Source organism: Rhinatrema bivittatum, chromosome 1 (assembly GCF_901001135.1).
Source record: "Rhinatrema bivittatum chromosome 1, aRhiBiv1.1, whole genome shotgun sequence".
NCBI classification, from domain to species: Eukaryota; Metazoa; Chordata; class Amphibia; order Gymnophiona; family Rhinatrematidae; genus Rhinatrema; species Rhinatrema bivittatum.
The window spans coordinates 111,838,412-111,865,255 of NC_042615.1; the positions used below are offsets into that span (position 1 = coordinate 111,838,412).

Consider the following 26,844-nt stretch of genomic DNA (forward strand, 5'->3'; position numbering starts at 1 on the left):
TCAAATTGCCTACATTGGTGCAAAATCCATGGGTACCTTTTAACCCCCAGTTTTCGTACTAGTTTTCAAAGGGAAAGTATGTGAGGATTTTGACTTTGGAAATTGCTTTGGATTTTGACTTTGGAAATGGACTTTTGCATTTACATCTTTTGTGTAGGTAGAAGTTTGCTTCAAAAGTGCATGCATAGATTTGAAAATGCCATCTATGTGCATACTTTTCCTCCCCGATATAAACATGCCTGTGGGAATGCCTCGGCTGAATTTGGCTAAAAATACACATTAGAGAACAATGCACAGACTTTTAGCCACATTGTGAGTGGCAATTTTCTTGGAAGTTTCCTTCTGGAGGTTAATTTTCAAAAATATTACTGCAGGTAAAATAGTACTTTTGTTGCGCTGCGGTAGAAGGGAGCATTAGGGGGCGCGCCCCAGTGCTGGGTGGAGAGAGTGTGTCCTTGCGGTGAGACAAACCTTGTCTGGGAACAGAGTTCTGGAGGCAAGGACTTGGCACGTGGAACTGGAGATAAGGACTTGAAGACTGAAGAGACGGAGGCAAGGGCTAGGAGCTCTGAGGACCTGGACACAGTTCAAGGGAATGCTCGGAGACGGAACTTGGAGCCAAGTGCCCAGAGACAGAACTCTGAGCTAGAACACTGAGACGGGACTCAGTGTGGGAAAGTTAAAAGCCAAGAACCTCCAGGGACTTGCCCAGCCATGAAGATATCCGGAGACGACAGATGAGAAGACATCTCAGGAACTTGGGACTGAAGACAGAAGACATCACATGAACTTGGAACTGAAGACAGAAGACATCACAGGATGTCCAATGGAGCAGGACCTAGGAGTCCAAGAGAGGACTGCTCCAAGGAAGATCACTCCAGGAAGTTCACTCCTTGCCAAGGCGATGATGGAATGGACGAGGAGCCCTTTTATAGGGTAGAGATGAGCAACGCGCAGGGAGGAGTCCACAGGAGCCACACCTGCGCTTTCCCTTTAAAAAGGGAAAGGAGATGTGGCATCGCCCTCTAGGAGGAAGGGGGCAGGACTATGTTCAGTGGCCATGCCTCTGCTGCCGTGCAGGAGCTGGAACAGGAGGAAGCTTGGCCTTGGGCAGGCCTCAATGGAAGAGGCGGCCTCCCTGCTGTTGAAGACACCGGTGGGAGAGGCTCCTGCCGTGGGAAGACACTGGAGATGAAGGCCCCTCCGGGCTGCAGAGCGGCGTGGGCGACAGCGGCTCCAGCCGCGAAGAAGGAGTTGGTCTGTGGCTCCTGCTGTGGTAAAGAGGTGTCCTGGGTGGTCCAGGGGCAGCTCCAGGCTGCGGGAAAGGCCCCAGCTTCTGCGGCCTCCATGCCACGAGGGTAAGTGGTGGCTCATGGCTCCAGCCACGGGCCGTATCGCAACAAATTTACCTGCAGACATGGCCTATGATAAAATTGCCTGCCTGATATACAGATGAAATTATGCAAGTACATTCTGTATTTGCATAAGTTTATGTAGCTTGTGCAGAGGTGTTCCTGGAGGTTGGCTTCAAGAAGTGTTTGCATTTACATTCATACTTTTCCATTTTCAAAATATGCACGCAAGAAACATTTCTGTGCACAAATTAACAGGTGTAATTGTGTGCAAGTTGTTTGGGATAATTCTAAAAGCGAACATAAGTCCAGAATTTGGATTTGAAATTGGTGTAACTTATGTGCATATTTACCATCAAATTTATACAGGTTGTTATAAAATTATTGCATGTACAAAGATGGGAGATCAAGCCAAATATAGGAAATCCCTGGCTCCTTTGGGAGAGTCAGCGCAGACCCTTCGATGTTCCTGCTATCGCTGCAGAACCTGTCACCTGTAACTCATGGCCCCACCCCTATGACATCATCAATTTGGGGGAGGGGATGAAGAACCGGCATGCAATGCCAATGAAGAACCTTTGCTGCTGCTGCTTGTACTCATCCCGGACCAACGAGCCAGTCTCAACTTCTTGGCTCCTTCGCGACTCGTGGCCCCACCACCCCATGACGTCAACTTGGAGGGGGGGTGTGAAGAGCCGGTGTGCAACGTCAGAGGTGCCGCGCACCGGTGGTGCATGCGCACGAAGGAGCGTGACAAAGGAGCTCCTTTGTGCACTCCTTCATGCGCACCGAGGGCCACCGAGGCTGAAGAAATTTACCCTAATATTTTGGGCCACCCTTTATCTTCAGTTTCATCAAAGACTGGACAAGGAAGGTATTACGATCTCTACGCTGTTAAGTCCTCAACAGTTTCACAGCAGCCACTTGCCTTATTAATATTCTTCTTGTGATGAACTTTACGAATTCTACACCTACACATTTCTCTTATTCTTTCTAATGCTCAGTCTATTAAGAGGAAATACCATCTGATTTATGATTTAATATCTGACAATCAACCAGACTTCTGTTGTATCACTGAATCTGGACTTTTAGAGTCCGATTTCATAATTTTAAATCAGATTTGTCCAACAGGTTATTCTTATGTTTCTCAGCCTCGAAAGAGGAGACGAGGAGGAGGAGGAGGTCTATTGATTTTTTACAAATATTTTTGGAAATTAAAATCTGAACACCTTAGCAATGATTCTCATTATGAAATGCTCACTGTCTCTACTACTGATTTTTCTATGTGTTTAGTTTATTGTCCACCTAATGTAATACAGACTAACACTTCCCCTTTTTTTGAGGAACTGCTATCATCCAAATTTAATCTAAATCAGATGATAATTTTAGGTGATTTCAATTTATATGTTCATGTTGTTCCTCTCTCTTCATAATGCCATTTATTCTTGGAGGTTCTGAAAGCTCTTGGTTGGCATCCGTTAATTCAATCTGTGACCCACAGATTAGGGCACACTTTGGATCTTATTTTTGTAAGGAGTCTTTTTTGAAGCACTGCCTTAAGTCTTTATCCATCTTGGAGGTGCCTTAGTGTGACCATTTTTAATTAAACTGCAAATTCCTATTACTTCAGGGTCTTCTCTTTCTAATTTTCAAACCAGTTATATTCGATGCTGTAGCATTGATGCCACATAATTCAGCTCCACCATTTCACCATTGTTGGCTAACTTTTCTCTTTCTAACATTACAACTTCTATTGCTAACTGGGATTCTGTTCTTTCCTCAGTTTTAGACAAACTAGCCCGATCAGAAACCATTAAACCAAGAAAATTTAGACCCCCAACCTTGGTTGACCTTTTCTCTTAAACTGCTTCACCAATCATTGAGAAAATCAGAATGGCAATGAGCCCTGAAACAATTTCTGTTTTTAGAAAGTTATTATATGCCTATCAACATCAAATAAGTGAGGCCAAAAAATATTACTATTCAAAACAAATACATGGCATTGGCTATAATCCCAAAGCGTTGTTTTCTTTAGCTAAGAAACTCACAAACTCAACTTCTGCTAATTCCACTTCAACTGACCATCCTTCTGCTGAATCTTTTCTCATACATTTCAGTTTGAAGATTGAGAAATTATATCTTAATTTCTCTAATGTTCCAGTTTAGTATTCTTATCCCTCACCTCTCACTCTCTCTATGGGAATCTTTTGATTGTTTCTACTATCAAAGTTGAGCAGAGCATTGCTAATATCAATGATGTTATGTGTCCTTCCTGCAGCTGTCTCACAGCTTTATTTTACTCTTTCTCCCATTGTTTCCAAGCTTGTCAATCTTTCCCTTGAGGAACGTTTAGTCCCTGGCTCACTTAAAAAAGCTGCAGTTCGTTCTCTTCTAAAGAAATGAAATTTAGATAGGTCTGTAATTATTGGGACTAGAGCTATTTCATCTCTGCCCTTTTTAGCTAAAGTTTTGGAAAATGTGATGCTGAAACAACTTACAGACCATCTTGACCAACATGAACTCTTGGACCCGCACCAGTTTGATTTCAGGTGAGCTTTGAACACTGAATCCTCTTTGTTGTCCTTCACTGATGCACTAAGAAGAGGAATTGATAATTGCCATAAATTTTTTCTTGTTTCACTTGACATATCTTCAGCATTCGATATGGTTGATATTGACATTCTTCTCTATGGTCTTCATGAATTTGGTGTGGTTGGGGGTGTTCTCAAAAGGATTGAAACCAATCTTTTAAATCGTTCACAATTCATTAAATTCAAGAATGAAGTGTCTTCTGTTTCTGTAATCAGAACAGGTGTTCCACAAGTTCCTTTCTCTCTGCTGCACTCTTCAATATCTACTTTGCTCCTATCTGTAAAATTCTTTCCAATCTTTCCTACTGTTACAATGTGTATGCTGATGACGTTCAGCTCCTGTTACAATTACATTCTACCTGGCAAAATACTGAATCTGAACATTTGTTTTTCCACCATAAAATCTTGGCTACATCATAATAATCTTTCCTTAAACATGTCTAAAACTGAATTTCTCACTATTCATAGTCCTTGCATTACTGTCTCTGATAAGATCATTCATTTAGATAATTCATTTCCAATCAAAGATCATGTTAAAAGTTTGGGAGTCCTGCTAGACTCCACTTTAACTTTTCGCTCTCACATCAAATCGGTTGTTAAACAGGGTTTCTTTAAATTGTGTGTCCTCATTGGTCTTAAGAAGCTACTCCATTCATCTGAATTTCGCACTGTGATACAAGCCACTGTTTATTTTCCCAGTTATTGATTACTGCAACAGTCTCTTACTAGGCCTTCCTTACTCCACATTACAACCACTGCAACTAATTATAAACTCTGCTGCTAGTGTCATTGCTGGTTTAAGGTGATATGATCACATTACTCCTGTACTGATTGATCTACATTGGCTCTCAATCAGTGAGCGGATCAAATACAAAACTTGTATGACTATCTTCAAACTCATTAATGTACACTCTTGTCCTTGGTCCAATACCATACTGAAAATATATCAGACACCCGGAAGCTTATGTTCATCACAAAGAGGTTTTCTAGACATTCCATCTCCAAAGGTTGCGCACCTTCACATCACCAGGTGATGCACTTTTCCAGTTGCCAGCCCAGCTCTCTGGAACTCTCTTTCCATAAAGCTGCGACTATGTGAGTCCTTAAAATCTTTCAGAGGCCTTTTAAAAACTTTTCTTTTTAAGTCTTCATATTGCTGATTGTATTTAGCTTGAACTTAGTTTTGTGTCTTTTGAATTTTAATGTAGATATGCTTTTTATTGTTACTTTTATTATTGTATTTTTTATGTATGTTCCCTATTGTATATCGTTTAGACCTATTGCAGCATTGAGCGATTAAATCCAAATCGGAAAAGAAGGATGGTCAAAAATTTGTACAGTCCACAGAGTTCTTTTTGAAGAAATTTAGTACATATTTTATTAACACTTAAAGGTATCGACAGTGCATTTGTAATCCGTTTTACATGATCCCCCAACACGGAACCGTGTTTCGAATAACTGCGTCGGAGGGACCTTGAGCTAAAAATATAGACATAAACAAATGTTATAATAAAAAGTGGACCAAAAGCATCAAAAGACAAAGCCTGTACATAAATATTGAACAAAGCACTTACCTGGGGACAACCACATATAACTTTGAATGGCACATCAAAGCGGAACTTCCGGCATAGGGATTTAAATAGGAAAAAGCATGCCAAAACTGATTTCAGTAATAAATAAAATATCAAAGAAAGCAAATTCATATATAATGCAGAAAATCACTAAAAATAGCTATAATATTAATGAAGGATGAAAATGTAAAAGGAATATAAACCAAAAAAATATTAATAAAAAATTGAAATAATGGCAGCGAGAATAGCACTGAATATAAACAAAGATTATAAAATGCTGAAAACATCTAAATTAATGCAGAAAAATACAAGAAAATACAAAAAATTGATTTATAAATGTATATTTAGAAGAATATTGACCATTCAGTATTGACATTAAAACCATAGGGGATTACAGTGTTAAGGGTGTGAATCCACCTTTGCTTGTGTTATCAAAATACGAGAGAAATCTCCACTGCATTAAGGGGAGGAACAGGGAAACATCGTATCTACAAGCACTGCTCCTGCATATGGATGTCCCATGAAAATGCCCCATTAATGGCACTTTGGCTAGAGAAACAACACTCTTTCAGAATTCCATTTCTGTATTTTAGAAATCTGAGAACAAAAGTGCTAAATGGTAACAGCTCCTTGATCAATTCCTTTGTGAACATTCTTCCTTTGACATACTTCACACTTCAGGAGAACATGGCAATCCCAGCACTCATAACTGACACCTGACAGGCCATCATCAACCTCCAACCACATGTGCCTCCTTATGTGGTTAAGAGGTAGGAGGCTCCTGGACATTCTCCATACCTGTTGCCTTTCTCCTCACAATGGGAAAGCTCTTCTAAGGTAGTGTACTTGAATCATAATATGCCCAACGACAGTCTCTTATCCTAGATCATACACAGAGACAATGAGATTGATAAAACAATTGTAATGCAACAGTCTATAGTTTTGCTTTGTCAGTGGCTGTCTGCAGCTCACAGATCACTTGTTGGCTTTAGATGTGGTGCTTGATGGCACCTTCCATCTGAACCAGCATGGCTCTAGTCTTCTTTTGATAGCAGCAACTTGCAGGGATTGCAATAGCTGGTTATATTGGTAATGATAGCAGTCCGAATTTGGTAGTTTTTTTTTACTTGTCTCTTTTTTTTAATTGCAGCACACAACTAACACACTGCTGGACCATGTTGCAGTCTAGCCCTACTCCTATGCCTCTTGCTTTTCACGTTATGTTGTACATTGATTGCGTGATGATGATAAATGCTATGCTGTCCTTTTACATTTGATGGAAACTAGAGATGTGAATCGTGTGCCCGATCGTCTTAACGATCGGGTTCGGCTAGAGGGGGGAAAAATTCTGATCGTGGGTGATGTGGGTGATGTGAATCTCCCGTTCTCAGGCCGTCGGCTGCCACTCATAAAGATGGCGCCGATGGCCCTTTGCCCTTACCATATGACAGGGTATCCGTGCCTTTGGCCGGCTCCTGTCACATGGTAGGAGCACTGGATGGCCGGCGCCATCTTTAAAGATGGCGGCGGCCATCTTTATGACAGCAGCAGCCATCTTTAAATACGGTGGTGGCCATCTTTACGAAGGTGGTGGCCATCTTTAAAGATGGCACCGGCCAGCCAGTGCTCCTACCATGTGACAGGGGCCGGCCAATGGCACGGATACCCTGTCATATGGTAAGGGCAAAGGGCCATTGGTGCCATCTTTATGAGTGGCAGCCGACGGCCTGAGAACGGGAGATCGCTCCCGGGACCACCACTAGACCACCAGGTATGTTTTGGGGGGATTGGGAGGGTGGGGGAAGCTAAGAGGTCATTTTTAAAGGGTCGGGTGGGTTTTTTTTTTATTGGGCCATTGGCGCCATTTTTGAGTGGCAGCCAAAATGGTGCCGATGGACCGAAAGCGGGAGATCGGTCCCCGCGCCCCCACTGGACCACCAGGTACTCGTAAAAAGTTTTGGGGGGGTTCGGGAAGGTGGAGGAAGGTAAGGGATTTGTTTTATAGGGTCGGGGTGGGTTTAGGGGTTTTTTTGGTGTGCCGGTTTTCCCCGCCCTCCCCCCTCCCCCGATTTATGATTTTTCACGACAAATCGGAGGAATTTCTATTGTATCGCGACTCTTAACGATTTTTGATGATTTAAAATATATCTGACGATTGTTTTAAATCGTCAAAAAACGATTCACATCCCTAATGGAAACTGCTAACATTGTAAAATGACAAAATGATGTGCACAAACTCATTTTCAGTTGGATTTTATGCGCTTTTACTTCATTATGCCCCTTCGGCGGCAACAGTGGCTATCTTAGGACTGTGTCACAGTTCTGAAAATACATCATGGCTTCAGCTCCACTTGCAGCAAAAACACAGTTTCTTCTCACAAAGTCGCATTTCCAAAGCCACAAGGTCCCTGTTCGGCCTGAGGTCCTCACCAAGGAGTCCATAGGTCACTTTTAGCTCTTCGGGGCTCACTATTCAGATTTTCCCAGACACTTGCTAAAACCCATTTCTGAGTTTCAAGATTCTCTGTCATGTAGGTCTGGGTTGGGAAGGGACCTGATTGCCAAGGCCCTGAACATTGTTAAGACAGTCTTTGCATACAGTCTTTCCCTCTCAAATTTTAGGATGTAGGTAGATGTAACTCAGTTAACGTGATACACCATAAAGTCCTATGTTGCATACCTTTCTCCAAATGAATAGAATGTACTTCTTATTTCCTAGTTCAAGCTCTTCTCTTCCCTATCCAAGTGATAGCATAGTGGTCCATGTCCAAACACAAAAGGTACCACTGTACTTCTTCTAAAGTCCACATGTCAGAAGAATGAATGATAATTCACTCCTGCAGTAACCTAAAGAGTTATGGAGTCTCTTTAGATGAGAAACTCCTATACTCTCTCAAGATAACCTTCCCTGAATCCCTGGATCTATAAGGAATTCACTTAAAAGATAAAAATAAAACCAATCTCTAAAAGTAACCAGAAAAGAAGGATGGATAAATGCCTTCCCTAAACAACAAAAAGGGTCAAAAGCTGGAAGTTTTAAAATGAGAGAAAGGCACCTCCTTTTCTAGTCTAGATCACAAATTTCTTTCCAAGAAACCAAAGGTTCTCTTCCCAGAAGCTAAACGAAAGCCAGGACCAAGCATGATAGCATGTTATCCCTGAAAAGAGCAACTCTAAATCTACACCTACAAAATGATGCCTTAGGATTTTATAGGCTAGGACTTGACCATTACATTCTCCAAATGGGGGAGCTTTAACAACTAAAACTAACACTTTTCGCTTCCTACATAATGAATTGTTATGCTGCTTTAGTAGAGATCCAGTAAGAATTTCTACATATGCAAAAAAAATTGAAGATACACTAGACAGGTGTAAAGTGATTTCACTTGGGAAGTTGTGGTTAGTGGATAAATGGGCGGGACTGTTGGTAAGTGGATGAATGGATTAATGCATGGATGGGGGGTAGGTATATATGGGTGTGTTAATGGATTGGTGGGATAGAAGATGTGTGGGGGTTGTTAGGAAAGTGGAGGATGGGTTGGGGTAGTTAGATGGGTGGGCTGTTAGTGGGTAGATGGGTTGAGCAGTCGCAGAAATAGTTCCTCTGGTTTGGGAATCTTGGTTACCCCATTGCTTAGCTCATAGGTTGTTTTTAGGCTTGGACATCTGGGTCAGATAAGGAATGAAAGTTAATTAACATTTCTGGAACTACTGTGTGTCTACATGTTATAATGCGTGGCTTACAGGAAGATCCTGCAACTCCCTCACTTATCCACGACAAAGCTCGAAGCCACCCACAGCAGGGATGCTGCTTCAGTCCACCAGGACCATGGCCCCACCTTGTTAATTCTCCTCCCGGTGTGTACAACGTGCACCTACTTAAAGGGCACATAATGAGAAAACTGAAACCAAAGCCCTATGATGTCACTCGCTCCCACTTTTGAGGGCTGCCTCGGACAAGCAGCAGACGCATCAGCAACGAGTCTCCTGCATCAGCTGTGCATGTTGCTCCTGTCTTCTTGGTTCCTGATTGTTCCTGCATTCCTGACTCCTGTTGTCCTGTCTTGCCTCGATCAGCCTTGCCTCACTCCTCCTTGCCTTGCTCAACTGTGTTGTCCAATGTTCTATGTGTATCTCTGTCCACCCTTGGCCTGACTTCCTGTTACTAAAGTCTTGCTTAGACCTGATCATGTTTGCCTGCTGCCTGTCCTGACCTTTGGCCTGCCTCTGTATCTCCAGCTTTTGGCCTGTCCTGACCCTGGCATACCCTTGATGAGGGAGTTTTCTATAGCAAGGACCTTGAATGTGGTAGCTGAGGTCATCAAAGGAAAAATAAACAAATTCTAACTGGGGACTCCATAATGAGGGGTATAATCTTGGGGAAAGGCAACATTTTTACCAATTTGTGCTACCTTAGCTCTTCACACAGGTAATTAGCACAAATTGTGATAAATGCTATATTAGCATAAAACACACCCCTTTTGCTATCGAATGCGGTACTTACCGCATTTTGATAAATCCACCCCTTAGTTAATTACAACTCCCCCACCCTCCCGATTCCTCACCCCCCAAAACTTGCCTAAAGTCACTGGTGATCCAGTGGGGGTCCCGGGAGCGATCTCCTGCTCTCAGGCTGTCGGCTGCCAGAGGAACTATTTCTGCGACTGCTCAACCCATCTACCCACTAACAGCCCACCCATCTAACTACCCCAACCCATCCTCCACTTTCCTAACAACCCCCACACATATTCTATCCCACCAATCCATTAACACACCCATATATACCTACCCCCCATCCATGCATTAATCCATTCATCCACTTACCAACAGTCCCGCCCATTTATCCACTAACCACAACTTCCCAAGTGAAATCACTTTACACCTGTCTAGTGTATCTTCAATTTTTTTTGCATATGTAGAAATTCTTACTGGATCTCTACTAAAGCAGCATAACAATTCATTATGTAGGAAGCGAAAAGTGTTAGTTTTAGTTGTTAAAGCTCCCCCATTTGGAGAATGTAATGGTCAAGTCCTGGCCTATAAAATCCTAAAGCATCATTTTGTAGGTGTAGATTTTGAGTTGCTCTTTTCAGGGATAACATGCTATCATGCTTGGTCCTGGCTTTCGTTTAGCTTCTGGGAAGAGAACCTTTGGTTTCTTGGAAAGAAATTTGTGATCTAGACTAGAAAAGGAGGTGCCTTTCTCTCATTTTAAAACTTTCAGCTTTTGACCCTTTTTGTTGTTTAGGGAAGGCATTTATCCATCCTTCTTTTCTGGTTACCTTTAGAGATTGGTTTTATTTTTATCTTTTAAGTGAATTCCTTATAGATCCAGGGATTCAGGGAAGGTTATCTTGAGAGAGTATAGGAGTTTCTCATCTAAAGAGACTCCATAACTCTTTAGGTTACTGCAGGAGTGAATTCTCATTCATTCTTCTGACATGTGGACTTTAGAAGAAGTACAGTGGTACCTTTTGTGTGTGGACATGGACCACTATGCTATCATTTGGATAGGGAAGAGAAGAGCTTGAACTGGGAAATAAGAAGTACATTCTATTCATATGGAGAAAGGTATGCAACATAGGACTTTATGGTGTATCACGTTAACTGAGTTACATCTACCTACCATGTGACAGAGGCCGACCAATGGCATCGGTAGCCCCTGTCACATGATAAGGCAAAGGGCCACCGGCTCCATTTTGCTTACTGGCAGCCGACGGCCCAAGAGCGGGAGATCGCTCCCAGGACCCCTGCTAGACCACCAGGGACTTTAGGCAAGTTTTGGGGGGTTGTAATTAACTAAATTTGAAGGGTTGGGCTGTTTGGGGTTTTTTTCGGCAAAAATTGCTGAGAAAAAAAAGACGACTCATTGGAAAATGAAATTTTCCAATGAGTCATCCAATGAGTTGCCCGACCCGTTATAAAAAACAATGCATCCCTTTTCCAGCATTATGAACAGAGAACTCTCACACAGGAGCATGTTTATAGCACATGGGTTATATCAGGGGTTGGGCAAACTACAGGCTACAGGCCAAATGTGGCCCATCACCAAGTTTTATCTGGCCTGCCTGTCTGTAAAAAATGATTATTAAATGCGGCCTGCGTCACGTGTCCAGTAAGAAGAGGGCCTGTCTGCACTGCAGTGCCATGGAGTCACGAGCAGGCGGGGTTCCTAACCCCCATCAACATGAAGAACAGTCCAGTACAGTGATGTGTTGGTGCTCTTCTCACCCCCCACCATCAAGAACAGGCCCTGCGCTGTGGTGGGTCCGAAGTTAATCTGCTGGCAGGAAGAAGACCACGATGCTAATATATGGCTCTCAATTGTAGCGGCAGTGTCCCCAGAGCTGCCACTACAGAAATCAATTGTTCCTGGTTCACCCATGATCACGGGTGTTAGCTCCACCTCATCTCACAGGACAGTCCTTCACCACTGCACCCCGGAAACACAGACTGCCGGCTATTTCTCTGCATCCACGGGGCCTGGGACCCTCACAGCTGTCTCAGACGGCTAATCCTGTTTCTCCTGCATCTCTGTGATGACTGCGGCAGCTAGACCAACCTTTTCTGTCATTGTCATAGCTGCAGCCCAGGCCTGGGATGCCCCCAAACTACTTCCTTAAAAGCATGGGTCATGATAACTCCCGCACTAGCTTTATAAGCAATGGGCTATGACAGCTCATAGGTTAAAAATAAAACTAACCATAGGTTATATTTTTAATAAAAACAATATATACCCGACTTCTAATGTTTAACCGCAGAGTTACAAGTCACTTAGGGGCCAATGCAATAAAGTCACGTAGAAAGCGGGCGCGGAATACAAGGGGGGTGCCATGCAATATTTAAATTAGGGGGTTGCGTTAGGTAACGCGAACCCAATCGATTTTCGTGACTACCGTATGCCGGTCACGAAAAACGACGCTGAGTTTATCGGCATTGGTTTTTGTGACTACCATTCGCCAGCAAAGAAAACTGATGCCGAGTTTATCAGCATTGGTTTTCCTTACCAGCAGATGGCCCTCACGAAAACCAATGCTGAGAGACTCGGCGTCGGTTTTCCTTGCTGGCAAACGGTAGTCACGAAAACAGATGCCAGGTTTATCGGTGTCTGTTTTTGTGGCTGTCCACCGGTAAAGAAAACCAACGCAGATAAATTTGGCATCTGTTTTTGTGATGGGTCCGAGTGTCAAATTTTTTTTTTTTAACTTTTGTTTTTTATTTTTCATAGTATGGGCAAAGGGCCGTCGGCTGCCAGTAATCAAAATGGCACCGACGGCCCTTTGCCCTTACTATGTCACAGGGGCTACCGCTGCCATTGGTTGACCCCAGTGACATAGTAAGGGCAAAGAGCCGTCGGCGCCATTTTGATTGCTGGCAGCCGACGGCCTAAGTCCAGGAGATCGCTCCCGGACCGCTTCTGGACCCCCGCTGGACCACCAGGGACTTTTGGCAGGTCTTGGGGGGGTCAGGAGGGTGCGGGGTTGTAGTAAATTAATTTGGCAGCTCTGGGGGGGTCAGGAGGGTGGGGGTTTTGTTAGATTTTTATTTTTTTGTATATTCGCTCCATAAGACGCAGACATTTTTCCCCCCACTTTTGGGGGGAAAAAGTGCTCTTATGGAGCGAAAAATACGGTAATTATTCGCCCTATAAGACGACCCCCAGCGTATAAGATGACCCCCGACTTTTGAAAAGATTTTCAGGGGTTAAAAACTCGTCTTATACGCCGGAAAATACGGTATTTTATTAAAATTTAAAACATTGTCCTGTTTACACTGTTAGGCAGACAAGCTATTTTCTGACTTCCTCATAGCAGGAATATTAATTAAGAATAAAGGCAAAAAAGCAAGTTTTGACATCTTAAAGCTCCCTTCTGCAAAGCTAATTGAAGAAATGGCTAAAGTTGATCATACCTTTCTGTTAAATTAAAATTGTTTCAAACTGTTGGAAAGAAACACTAGATGCTAGAAAATATAAATTAGTTTTTGTTGCAAAAGTAATTCCTTCTTAATACTTAATGTGAGCAGCTATAAGAAAATGCTTGTTGAAGTAGGTATGAATCTGAATATAGTCAGTTGTATGATGTCACTATTTGTGGTAATCTGCAAGAGCAAATTCTTCAAACTCAAAAGTACTGAAATACAGCTCTGTTACTCTATTCATTGTACTATTGGGTACTAACAAATTTCAACTTTTAAGATGGTAATATATCCAAGTGATCCAGTCTTTTTTCTCTGGAGGACAAGTTCAGCTATATGCTCATTATTCAAAAACTAATTTGCAAGAACGTTATTGGTCTTAGTTAAAGGCACAAACGTTGTCTGAGATACAGGCACCTGAACATCTACAGCTCAGAACCCTCTGCATAATCAGTACATTGCAGATTGTATCATAAATACATTGTCTCACAATTGTGTGAAAAATTAATAAGACTTCTGTTTCAAGTTTAGTTTGGAATACTTTCTGCAGTCAAATTTTAGAAAAATGGAAAAAATATTAATAAAGTATGTATACACAATGTACACATTTATTACCATATATTCATAAATATGTATTTCATGTGCATTAAAAATTCACTCAGGTTATTTTGCATTGCCCAAGATTCTAGAACTCTCCGATATATATTTTTAGATAAGTCAGAATTCTTTTCTGATCCATATTTTTCAAAACTATCCTTTACTGTCTTTTTTTCTGGGGGCTTGAGACTTGTATAAAACAATAAGAGACTATACGATAAAGATGAACTACATCTTTCTGTAGCAGGAAAAAGGATCCTGTGGAATTCAGATCATATGCCGTTAGGCATTTAAAATAAAGAATGGGGATGGCAGAAGGAAGCCAATGGATTTGTAATGTCTCCCCCAACAAATACTTGAATTGGGTGGAGTAAATAAAATATCAGTTCAATATTCCACTCATAAGAACATAAGATTTACTGGATCAGACCAAAGGTCAATCAAGCCCAGTATCATGTTTCCAAAAGTGGCCAATCCAGGTCACAAGGTTGATAGACTCCATACTACTTATTCCAGGGATAAGTAGTAAATTTCAAGTCCACCTTCAATATAAGGGCAGAAAAGGACACCAGGATGCATAGCTATCCAAGGAGGAACATCTGAAAAGCTAGGCGCACAGATGTCCATACTCTGGGTAATAAAATTTCAGAACTGCAGGCTCTAATGGGTGGAAGAAGGATATTTTTGCTATTACAGAGACATGGTTCAGTGAGTCTTATGAATGGGAAATGGTCATACTGAGCTATAACCTGTTGAAGAAGTATAGAGAGGACAGAAAAAGGGGAGGAGTAGCTCTTTATGTAAAAAATAATATCCAAGCAACTAAATTGTAGGGGGCATGAGAAAGGAGGAAGCGCTGTGGGCTGTCTTACAAAGTGATGATGGCACTTCCCTTTATATTGGAGTGGTCTATAGGCCCTTCAACTCGGACAGAGACCTGGCTGAAGATATCCAAAAGGTCGGCAGGAAGGAGGTTTCAGTGGTTGTAGATTTTACTCTGCTGGATGTACATTACAGTGTCCTTTCTGTGGAATATGTAAAAGTAGAGAGAATATGGATGCCGCTTAAGGGGCTCTGCCTAAACTTTGCCTAGACCTTGACACTGATCTCCGCCTGCCTCGACCGTTGTCCAGATTTTGATTCTGCCACCTTCCCTGACCTTGGACCATTCCTAACTTTGTTTGTCCATTCCCTGGGATCCTCTTCTAAGTTCTGCCAGCTCCTGCACTCAAGGGCTCAATTCTGTGAAGAATGGGGTTAGTATAGGTGAAGCTCATTCTTGTCTCAGCCCGAGCAGGTTCTCCAGCTGTTGGCATGAGCCTATCAGGTTCTCCTATGAGGTTCGATTAATCACACCATAGCCAGAAGGGCTCACACCCATGACATACACAAACTGACATCCCTCCACCAACATTTTTCTCTCCCATTCCACCCCATGATGCTTCTTTTCATTCTCTCCCATCCCATCTCTACATATGGTGCACCTTTTTCTTCCTATTTAGAAAGGAAATGGGTGGAGGAGGGGTAGGAAGTAGCTGAGGGATCTCAGGGTTCTGTTCTTCATACTGCCAACTTTATTTGTTCAGCAGTCTGGTGCAGGAGGAAAGGATTCCATGGCAGTGGTAGGGCTTTTCTTTAGTGGCAGGCAAAAGAATACAGCCAGGTTGCAGGCACTTCTTTTTACTGGCTTGAAGTGCTGCAGTAAAAAGTACTGGACTATTACGCCTCATAATTTCAGTGTGAGCCTTGATGTTTTTGGCACTTGGGAGGTTTCCAGCTCTGAAAGATGACATAGAGTCAAATAAGATTAAAGTTCTGCAGGAAACAGCCTGCACTCTGGATGGTCCATAGATGGACATTCCATGCATGAGTACAGCAGTGAGGGTATACTATCCTGTGCCTGACCAAAACAGTAAGCCAGACTGTAAAATATTAAAAGATTAGACAGTCTATTAAAATCATAAATATAATAATAATAAAGGCAGATTTTAATTACCCCAAAATTGACAAGGTGACTGTCTTCAGGGTAAATTAATTTAATTTTAATAAAATTTGATATACCATCTTTCTCAACAAATTAAAGTGGTTTACTTCACAGAAAACATATAACATTTTAAAATGTTCATGAACATATAATGCCATAACATCATCACTACTCAGATACAACCTGGCCACCCGCCTGTACATGCGCACTTAGTCATTAAAATCCAGCATGCATGTACGCACAGAAAATGGATTTTATAATATGCATGTGCCGACGTGTGCATGTTATAAAATTGGCATGCGGGTCTTAAAATCGACCCCAATGTGCATTGGGTCCAAGATATCATGTTCTTCAAGAAAAGTTGTCAACTTTTGAAGAACCACATTTTCCAAGACTTTAGCTGTATAAGATAAAGAAATGGGTCTATAGTTAGATTAGTCTTTAAAAGACTTCTGACTATTGCCCTCTTTAAAGATATGAGGTGAAAGTTTTGGCTACTGAGGGAGTGATTAGGTCTTTTAGCCCCAATTTCTCCTGCTCCCTCCTGATCACCAGAATAATTATTTTATAGTGGGTGAGCAGCTCCGATCCCTCCCCCCAATGCCAGTCCTATCTCAACCTCCATTCACCTCTCCCCAAAAGTGCTAAGCAAGTGGAAGAAGGAGAGGTTTTGTTCTTCTCCTGCTGGTTTCAGTATTAAATGTCCGTACGACAGAGCCATGATGACTTTTATTATGCATTTATTCAATTCACTGGCTTTCTGATTGGTCCTTTCACTGAGCAATCACAGAAGGAAGACGTTTTGATGGCCAGTAAAGATAATTCATTTAGGGATCCACTGGGCCCAGTCCATCATATCATCTACTTCAGCACACTTCAACAAACCTCAATAGCCAGGAATAAGATTAGAACTAGGAGCTGGTTACAGTAAAAAAAAAAAAAAAAAGAGTCCTAGCAAGGAGGAAGTAAGACTCTAGCTCTGAAAATGGATAACTTGTGAGATATCTAGCTAATTGCTGACTTTTGAATATTTTAGGCACTTGCCCAGCTACATTTTAGCCATTTAAATTAGCCATATAATCAGAGTTAGCTGAATAACTTATCCAGGTAACTTAACTCTGTCCGGGAATGTCCCAGAATAGAATATTCAGTTAGCCAACCTATCTCGTGAATTCTCTTCATGCCATATATTAGTCCTAAAGTAAGCCGGATAAAGTTATCTGGTTATTTTTTTAAGACTGTTGGATATTTTCAGTGGTGCAACTGTGCCGCTGAATATTCTGCCAAAGTTAGCCGGATAAGTTTATCTGGCTAACTTTGCAAAGTGGCCACTGGCTAAATATTGCCCCCTATAAACTTTCAAAAGTATCTGTGATTAATGCTGTGGTGGGAGCTGCATAGTTTATAAAATACTGTATTTTTCTGCTTTGGAAGTACATGCATGTATTTCAGTAAACACATATACTGCATTTCCAATAGAAGAAAATGTTTACTTTCTCTATCCATTTTATAAACATACATGCATATATTTTACAGGCGAAATAGTCATGACACTGCACAGACACCCAGAAGTATTTTCAAAACAGTGTATACTGTTTTGAAAATACTTACTTGCCTGAAAACTTGGAGTCACCAGTCCACCAGTTCACCTATCCTTCTCCAGATCTAGACCCTCTAGCACTTCATCCTGAACTCACCAGTTCATCCAGACATCCCACCTGTTATGTTTGGCTGTCCGCTGGCAGGAGCTGTGACCGGCCGCACTTATCTTGTGCACACTGAGGCCCCGTACGCTGCCAAGATGCTGCTCCCCTCCGCTCTGCACCAGCCTTAAGTGCATGCACGCACCTTAAATGACCCATGGTGGGAAAGCTGCTTCACGGTGCCTAGTGATGACTCACTCAGCGTCCTATTTGAGGCCCAGCCACTCTGCTCTTCCTTGCCTCAGCAACGGGTCTTCTGTCTTGCAGTGCATGTTGCCTAGCATTCCTGATTCTTGTGTTACGGTGCCTCATCCAGCCTTGCCTCGTCCCGCCTTGCCTCGTCCCGCCTTGTCTTCTCCAGCCTTGCCTCCTGCCTTGCCTTCCAACCTTGCCTTGTCCAGCCTTCTCCAGCTTTCCTCATCCAGCCCACCTTGTCCAGCCTCACCTCTTATCCATCTTGTCCAGTGCTTTCAGCGGGTCTTCATTCACCCTTGGCCTGACTCTCTGGATCTTGACCTCTTGTTTGGAACTGACCACAATTTCCTTTCGCCTGGACCTGACCATGATTGCTTGCTGCCTGGATCTGACCCCTTGCTTGGATCTGACCACTTTTGCTAGCTGCCTGTCCCAACTTTGGCCTGTCTATGACTCTACTAGTCTGATGCCTTCCCTGACCCCAGTGTGATTTTGGACTTTTAGTTATCACTGCCCTAGGGGACCCACTTAAATCCTGTCGGCTGCTGGAACCCAAGGACTCAACCTGCGGGGGAGGTGGCTGGTAAAGTTGGAGCTCCAGACTGTCCCACTACAGGGTGTGTTCACCAGCTGCTGGCATAGGCCTCGAGGGTTTGCCTTCAAGGCTGTGTCAAATATTCCACAGTACCAAGGGTTCACATACTCTGTACAGACCACTCAAAAACTAGACAACAGACAAGACCAATTTCATTTGCTTGAGTCAGCAGCTGTAATATTGTACAAATAAGTTTGGTAATGTGTATGTATATATCTCTAACAAATTAGCAACTATTTTAAACCTTGCTCCAGAATGTCCATATACTGCCCATTTAGTTTCCTGGTAAATGTTGACGTGAAACAGAAAATATGTAAGTAGTCTTAGCCCACTTAACTATACCCGCACTCCATATATCCCCCAGCTCTTTAACTACACCGGAAGCCAGAGACTACATTAATTCCTTAACCTAGCTGCGGTCCTATATGCAGCTAGAAGTCACTTAGTCCCTCTATGAACCTGTAAATTAAACGTTATTAATGCATCTTTGTTTGATTTCTTCCCTTTTAACTTGCCTGCTAGTCAAGTTATCGCTTCCCGTTATCCATCAGTTACTCCAATTTTCCCGTTACTAAAGCATTCACCAAAAGTTTATTTTGAAGTGTCATCATGTATAGCCCTATGTTTCTTTATATTATAGTATATTTCTATTGTACCACATGTTTATTGTTTCCGTATGTTCATTGTACCACATGTTCATTGTATCCACCTCACGGTGACAGTTCAGTTTCTATGTAAACCGGTGCGATATGTATCCTATACAGGAACATCGGTATATAAAAGTAATAAATAAATAAATAGTCTCAACGTGCATAAAAACATATTCGCATATATGCTACTTGTGTGGAACCCATTTGAAAATTCACTTTTAAAGATAAGATGAGTATGTGGAGTGTACTGAATTCCTCATCGCAGTCTTTCAAATTTCCTCTAGAAAGGAAGACTTTGGATTGGCTACTGATGTTGCCATGGCCCTGACATCATGGGTCTTGACATGCCTTTCAAAGTTCAAACCTTCCAGGGCTTAACAGTGGGAGATGCAGTCTGCTAACCAATTAGAAAAGATGTATTTTCTCACTGCAAGACCAGCTTGTTAGGGGTCAGAAGAAACAAAAAGCTGAGCGGACATTTTAAGTGCTTCAGTTCAATCCAGATAGAATGCAATACCTCTTTTCCAAGCCAGTTGGTAGAGGGCCAATTCGTATTTATAAACCTGGGGGTGAGGGTGTAGAGACGAGGATGGAGGAAAGATGTGTTGTGGAGAAGCATGTAAAGTAAAAACATAGACCATAGTATCACTGCAACATTCTTTGGGAAACCTCTGTCGGGGTTCTTGAAAACTTGTTATATACATTTGCAGCATGGATAAGACTGAATTATTTGAAATTAAATACCAAGAAAATTGAGATTTTATGGATTGGAACTTCTTCATGTCCTGAGGAGTTTTCTAAGCTTCAAATTGGTGAAATACAGATTTGTCTGGAAAAGATTCTTGTCTATGGAGAGTCAGTTCTGAGCAGTTACAAAGAAGGCCTTCACTCATTTGCAGTTAATTAAAAACCCCAGGATCCGAAAACTGTACCGCAGGTAGTCGTGTTATCAGCCCTACGTGTACATATCCCTAACAGAAACCTAAGATCAGCAAACAAAGCACTACTAACCATTCCATCAGTCAAAACTGCAAGACTTACACAGGTGCGAGAGAGAGCACTATCACTGGCAGGACCCATACTATGGAACTCCATGCCCCTAGATTTAAGACTACAAAGAGACAGCAAAACCTTTAGAAAAGGTTTAAAAACCTGGCTCTTTAAACAAGCTTTTCAGAAAGAGAAGGGAGAATAGAAACCAGGGACAGGCAAAGCACATTCAATATAACATCCACACACACTGTATTCACCAAGTGTGTAGTCATTAAAGGACAAATCACGATTTTAAAGTAAATCTATAATAATAACCGAGATAGAGACATGGACATGATTAGTTACATTTAACATTATTGATCACTAACTATGTTACCGAATCTTATGGCACTCTTGTAAGTGTGCGAATCACAGTATCATTAATTTTATGTGCCTTGATGTAAACCGTTGTGACGGTATCTTCCAAACGACGGTATAGAAAAGCTTTAAAATAAATAAATAAATAAATAAACTTGACTACTGCAGTGCAATTCCATCTGTACAGGTTTCAGTGCAATTCCATCTATGCAGGTTCTGATTTTGTTTTGTAATTATTGTTAGACTACTGAAATGCAATATGTCACACTCATCCAGTTGGGAAATGGGTTTGGGGCTTTGGTTTTTCATTTTATAATTGCTTTATAAACTATGCTTAGGATCGATATGTTGTTTTTCTATTATTTTTATTGTTTAATGAATGTAATCTGTCATGGAATGGCCTTCAGCCATGGAAGGCATAATATAAATCATGTAATTAAATTAAATTTAAAATTGACAAAGGCAAAAAAATTATAAGGAAAATAAAATTCCCTGGCTCCTAAAAGTTTTGGCTAGTACCCAAGTTTTAAATATATCAACTCCTATTAAGTCTTCAAACACATAAAGGGGATTGCACTGAGGACTTCAATCAATTGTGCTTCTTCTTCACTGAGTTAAAGGTCAAGAAGCAAAGAGCTAAAATTATAGCTGGGGAGATGTAAGTTAGATACCAGGAAGAATGTTTTAACTTAACCCTGGCAAGGTAACTAATACCATGGCAAGTTACCTAGGGAGGTGGTAGAATCTCTGTCTCTGAGAATGGCTCAGATAAATGTTTTCCTAATCAAATGTAGGTACAATGTATCTTGCCTGGAAGCAGAAAGATTGACTAGATGACTTCTTGAGGTTGAAGGCTGCAATTAATCTCTGGTGGATCCTATTGTGGTGGTGAGTGGTGGGGGGGATGCTCACAGGACAGTGTCTGGTAGCTGGGCAAGATTTGGTGACAGATAATGCCAGTGTGAATCAGAAAAAAACATCAGCTTGTCGTTGTCAGAGTGTTGTACAGAAGCAACAGAAGATACTTATCCCTATTTCCTTGTCATCAGCCAGCCTGGTTATAGACACTTATATCCATATTATCTTTAAAGAATCTAAGCGCTTCAAGCAAACTGCATCTTGAAGCTATTGAATTCAAGTTTGTATTTTATGCAAAGAAAACATTATTTTCTACTTATTGGAAACCGTTTTTGTCTCATGTTTGTTTTTTGCTGAATAAATTGAGATTAATTTTTTTGATGAGTGCTGCATAGTCTTAACTGGGTTACTGTTTATTTTTAGGTTAACAAAACCCTTGTCTTTTGCTGACTGTGTTGGGGATGAGCTGCCATGGGGTTGGGAGGCTGCCTGTGACCCACAGATTGGTGTCTATTACATTGATCATATCAACCGTAAGTAGTCTTTAAAATCATGTTTGTAGATTGGGATGACAGACTTATCTCACATAACCGTAACTTTTTAAAAAAAAATTATATTTGACTTTATCCTCTTAATGAAAACATTTTGCTCTTTTATTTTCAAGCAACAACTTCATTACTCAGTAATTTTGAAAATGACACAAATGTAAAATGTTAGTATAAAATATCTGCAGTTACATATATGGATACCCACCAAGGGAATGGCATGCTACAAAATGCTGCTGTTATTTCTAGCTAGAATTAGTAAAGTGATTCTCAGACATGTCTTGGGGACCCTTCTAGCCAGTCAGGATGTCAAGATATCACTTATGAATATGTATATGATATATTTGCATACATCAGCCTGGCTTTTAGATGTAATGGAGTGCATTTTCAATAGGGTGCCTAACTGCAAAATCATATGCGTACTTTTAAGTCTGTACACACGCCTATTTGCAGTCACACAGTACCTGTGTAAATTGTGTTTGAATATCGGGTTGTTATGCAGCTATATGTACATACAAAAGAAATTCTTTGTAAGAAAGGAGCAACCAACACCATATCCTCCCTAACCCATTAATAGCAATCCCTCAAAGCCACAAATATTTAATCTAGAAAAAAAATCTTTATAGTTCAGCGTTATAGTTCCTTCCTGTCACTCAGAGATCCTATGTGCTTGGCCCACATTTTTCCCTAATTCTGAAATTGCCCTCATCTTTACCACATCCACAGGGAGGCCTGTTCCTATCCACTACCTTTTATGTAAAGAAATATTTCCTTAGTTTACTCCAGTGTGTACCCCTTGCCTGTCATCCTATGATCCCTTGCTTCAGAGCCTCCTTTCTGTTGAAAGAGGTATTCCTCCTATGCATTTATTTCTTGGAAGTAAATATCTATATCACATCTCCCCTTTCCTTCCTTTCCTCAAGTGTATAAATATTTAGATATTTAAGTTTCTCCCCATATGTTTCATGCTGAAAATTATTGACCATTTTATTAGCTGTCCCCTGGACCAACTCTGTTTGGTTTATATCCTTTCAAAAGTGCTGTCTCCAGAATTATGCACAGTACGCCAAATGAGCTTGCGCCAAAAACTTATACAAAGACAGTATCACCACCTTTTTCTTGCTGGCTGTTCCTCTCCCTATGCATCTGAGCAGCCTTCTGGCTTTTGCTCTTGCCTTACCTACTTGTTTGGCCACCTTAAGAGCTTCAGATATGTTTTTCCACAGGTTTCGCTCTTTTGCATACAGAACTTTATCTCCTATACTATACTGCTTCCTCGGGGTTTTGCAACCTAAATATATGACCCTGCATTTTTTAGCATTAAAACTTAAGATGCCAGACTTTAGACCATCTTCAAGCTTCAGTAGATCCCTCCTCATGTTTTCCACACCATCCAGGATGTCTACCTTGTTGCAGATGAAATGAAAAATAAAAATACAGAAACTCCCAACTAGCCAACCCAACCCATGAATGATAAAAAAGCAAATAAATAAATAAATCTTAGCACAGAGGGAAAAAAAAAACCCCCCAAAACGCCTCACTCGCCAATAAACAGAATTACAAAAGGAATTTCATAATCTAAAATTCAAGCAGAACTGTGGAATTCAAAGAAAAACCTTCTTGAGCAAATAAGCCCTTAATAACGACCTATACCTGGGAAACTCCCTGTCAAGGCAGAGTTCTTTTGGGAGGGAATTCCAAAGGGCAGGGTCCACACAGAAAAAGATTTGTGTTTAGAGTCCCTCCCAATCATCAGGTCCTAACCAAGGGAACACAGAGCAAAAAATCATGACAGGACCACAAGTTGTATCCAGGGACACACTGTTCGATCTTCCCAGACATATGCCACTCCTTTTTATGAATGAATATTCAACTATTTTAAAAATGTACCCTTTGTCATCAAATATCTCATGCTTTATCAGTCAGGGAGCATTACATACAAGATTTAACTTACAGCTTTTTTCCATCATGTTTTGGCCTTCACTAGTTGGGCAGATGGATCAAACGTTCTGAAGATTGCTATCATATGGGAAGATTCTGTCACACTATGCCAGTAATGCAAGGCTTCCCAAACCTTCCCTGATGATCACTCAGTTTATCATTTTTCAGAAATCCTACAGTGAATATGCTTGATATAAATTTGCATATACTGGCACCTCCATTGTATGAAAATTGATCTTGTACATGTTCATTGTTAGGGAAGTCCTACAGTAATGGTTAGAGATGCGAAAAGTGGTTAAGGTAAGACAACGTGGTAAAATTCTTTTTGTAGACATGATCCATAATTCTTAAAGGAGCATTTCAACTTAACTGACTCTAAAGTTTTCTAAACTGAAATGCAAGACTGAGGATTTATTGTGCTAAAGTACAGCATACAGTTACTTTCATTTTCACTTTTTATTTTATTTTTCTGGCCATCAATGATATAATTATAAAAAAGTCTATGGAAAAATGACTTTGTTATAACACACAGGAGAAAAATCAGTGGAAAAGTAATTTTTCCACAGATTTTTATTTTAACATTGAAATTCCCAGGAAAAGTGAAACAAAAAATATGGTGAAAATTGAATAAAAAAAGATCTAAACATAAAACAAAAACTGAAATCAAAGGTCCCTAAGCATAAAAGAACCTTAAGAAGAAAGTTTTGAAATGAGATATTCTACTCCATCTGGGTCCTGTAGCATGGTGGAGCACTTGTCCCCTTCCTGGTGATTTCTGAATCCCCTGTTGAGCCTATTCTGGAAATAAATAGCTTTTTCTCCAAGGACAAACAGGATGGTTGTCCCCACACGTTGGTGACATCATCAGAAACTTTGACTAGGCACACTGAGCATTCTCAGCAAGCCCTATACCACACATCCACATGGGGTCCCTCTTCAGTCTCTTCTTTTCCGTGGAGCTGTGAGCCTCGCAGTTGATTGAGCTCTTAAAAGTTTTTGGCTTTGAGTGGAAAACTTCAATTTCGCAGTTTTTTTCTCTCTCTTCAGTCACTGGGTCCTTCTCAGTGCTCTTTCATAGTGTTCCCAGTCAGGGTTTTCAATGTCTTTCGGTAAGTTTACTTTCGCAGTCGATTCCCCCATACTGGCGGTACCTTGGTGCCCGCTGGTCATCAACACCCACTGCCACCGTTCTCTTTCGGCCCTTTTGTTTTACTCCGTCATGGCCATATCCTGTTTTTGCCAATATCCACAGTGCCTGCGGACCATGTTGATCACCGATCCGCATGACAACTGCATCCTCTGACTGGGGGCATCTCATGACATCTGGGGTTGTCACTTGTGCGACCAGATGACCCTGAAGGGATGTCGACTTTCGCTTGACAAGAAAGAGTACCTCTTTGAGTTGAAGAAGTCCGACCCATTGACGTCAGCATAGGTGGCATCTGTATCTAAGAGCATCGGAGCTACATAGATGGACACCTCACCATCGACATCGGTGGGATCGTTGGTTCCGTCAAAGTTGCTGGTGGATAGGGATGCCGTAGACTGACAACTGTCTATCTCCTCTGGATCGAGGACGCCAGGTTCATCGTCTTCTACTTCTGCACCGGGGAAAGACAGGGCCGAGCATCATGGGAAGCTCAAGTAGCATCAGCACTGGTCTCCGTCAATGCTTGGTGCCAGGCACGGGGATACACCAGCTTTTGCCGCAATGCCCTCAAAGCGACCCCGTGGTGAAGAGCTCCAGTCCTCCATCGATGCCCAGGATACGCGATGGTCTCAACTGGTCTTGGTGCCAGTTGCCGATCCTCCTCAAGGGTCCGAGGAAGATCTGGCAACCCCTCCTTCCTCCCAGTCAGTATAGGGATCAGCAACATTCGAGGAGGAGCTGGAGCGTTGAGTCCAACTTGCGGTGGAGCGAGCGATGCAGGGCCATGGTATAGGAGCTGGTGCCACCCATTCTCATACCGCTTCTAGAGAAGCTCAGTGTGCTCATAGGTGCCTTACCAACCCAGCTGCTGTCGGTTCCCAGGCCTCCTCTGACCAATATGGTGGTTATCACTGGTTCTTCCAAAGAGGAAGCTCCACCAAGGCCGGTGGAATCACCAAGGCCTTTAGCCCCCTGTCCAGTTTCATCTGTGCCTGCAACTCTGGATGTTTGCTGAGCACTTAGGGCCCCATTCCTTGTGACATACAATGAAGACGAGGGTCCCTATGGCTCCTAGGGGGATGATCAGATGGAGTTTTCCTCCGAGGACTCAGATGCTCTCCCGTCAGACCCTTCTCCTCCTGAGGAGAGAAGGAAGTCTCAGTCCAAGGACTTAACCTTCGCAGTTTTTGTGAGGTTGATGGCGGAGGCCATCCCATTCCAGCTGTTGATGGAGGATGATGCTAGGCACAAGAAGCTTGAGAGCCTTCAATTTGTGGAGACTCCTAAGGAGATCCTGGCAGATCCTTTCAGAATTGCTGCTGAGGATTTGGGAACACCCTCTCACAGTGTCTCCTGTCAATAAGAATGCAGACAGGGTTTACTTTGTTCAGAAGGCTGTCGGATTTGATAAATGTCAGCTGCCCCACCAGTTGGTGGTGGTTAAATCCGCCCTCAAGAGGGCCAGTTACTCTTGGACTCACTCCTTGGCACCCCCACAGAATGACTACAGAGCAATGGATGCTCTTGGGAGGATGGTGTTCCAAAGTGCCATGCTTACTGTCCTCATCGCTGCCTACCAGCTCTCCATGAGTCAATAGTCATGGTACCTTTGGCAACAGGTGCAGGAGGTGGCTGAGAAGCTGGCTCAACAGCAGCAAACACCTTTATGTCACTGGTATGCAAGGGTTTGGAGTGTAGAAAACATGAGGCCCGTGCGGCCTATGATGATCTTGAAATGGCATCGAGAGTCTCTGCAGCAGTAATCAATGCCCACAGAATGGCATGGCTGCGGGCCTCGGATCTCCAACCGAAGGTACAGGAACAACTAGCTGATATGCCTTGTAC

The 26,844-nt window shown here is 42.0% G+C and overlaps 1 protein-coding gene across 3 annotated transcripts in view; it reads left to right on the forward strand.

Annotated features, from left to right (window-relative positions):
• Window positions 1-26,844, forward strand: part of WWC2 (WW and C2 domain containing 2) — a 396,047-nt gene that overhangs the window by 77,273 nt on the left and 291,930 nt on the right. For 2 of the 3 annotated variants that reach the window (XM_029581662.1, XM_029581741.1), the window contains exon 2: window positions 21,787-21,896. In XM_029581662.1, the coding sequence (XP_029437522.1) occupies window positions 21,787-21,896 (110 nt within the window). Of the gene's footprint in view, window positions 1-21,784; window positions 21,897-26,844 lie in introns of those variants that run through there. The other variant, XM_029581816.1, reaches the window with a different exon arrangement.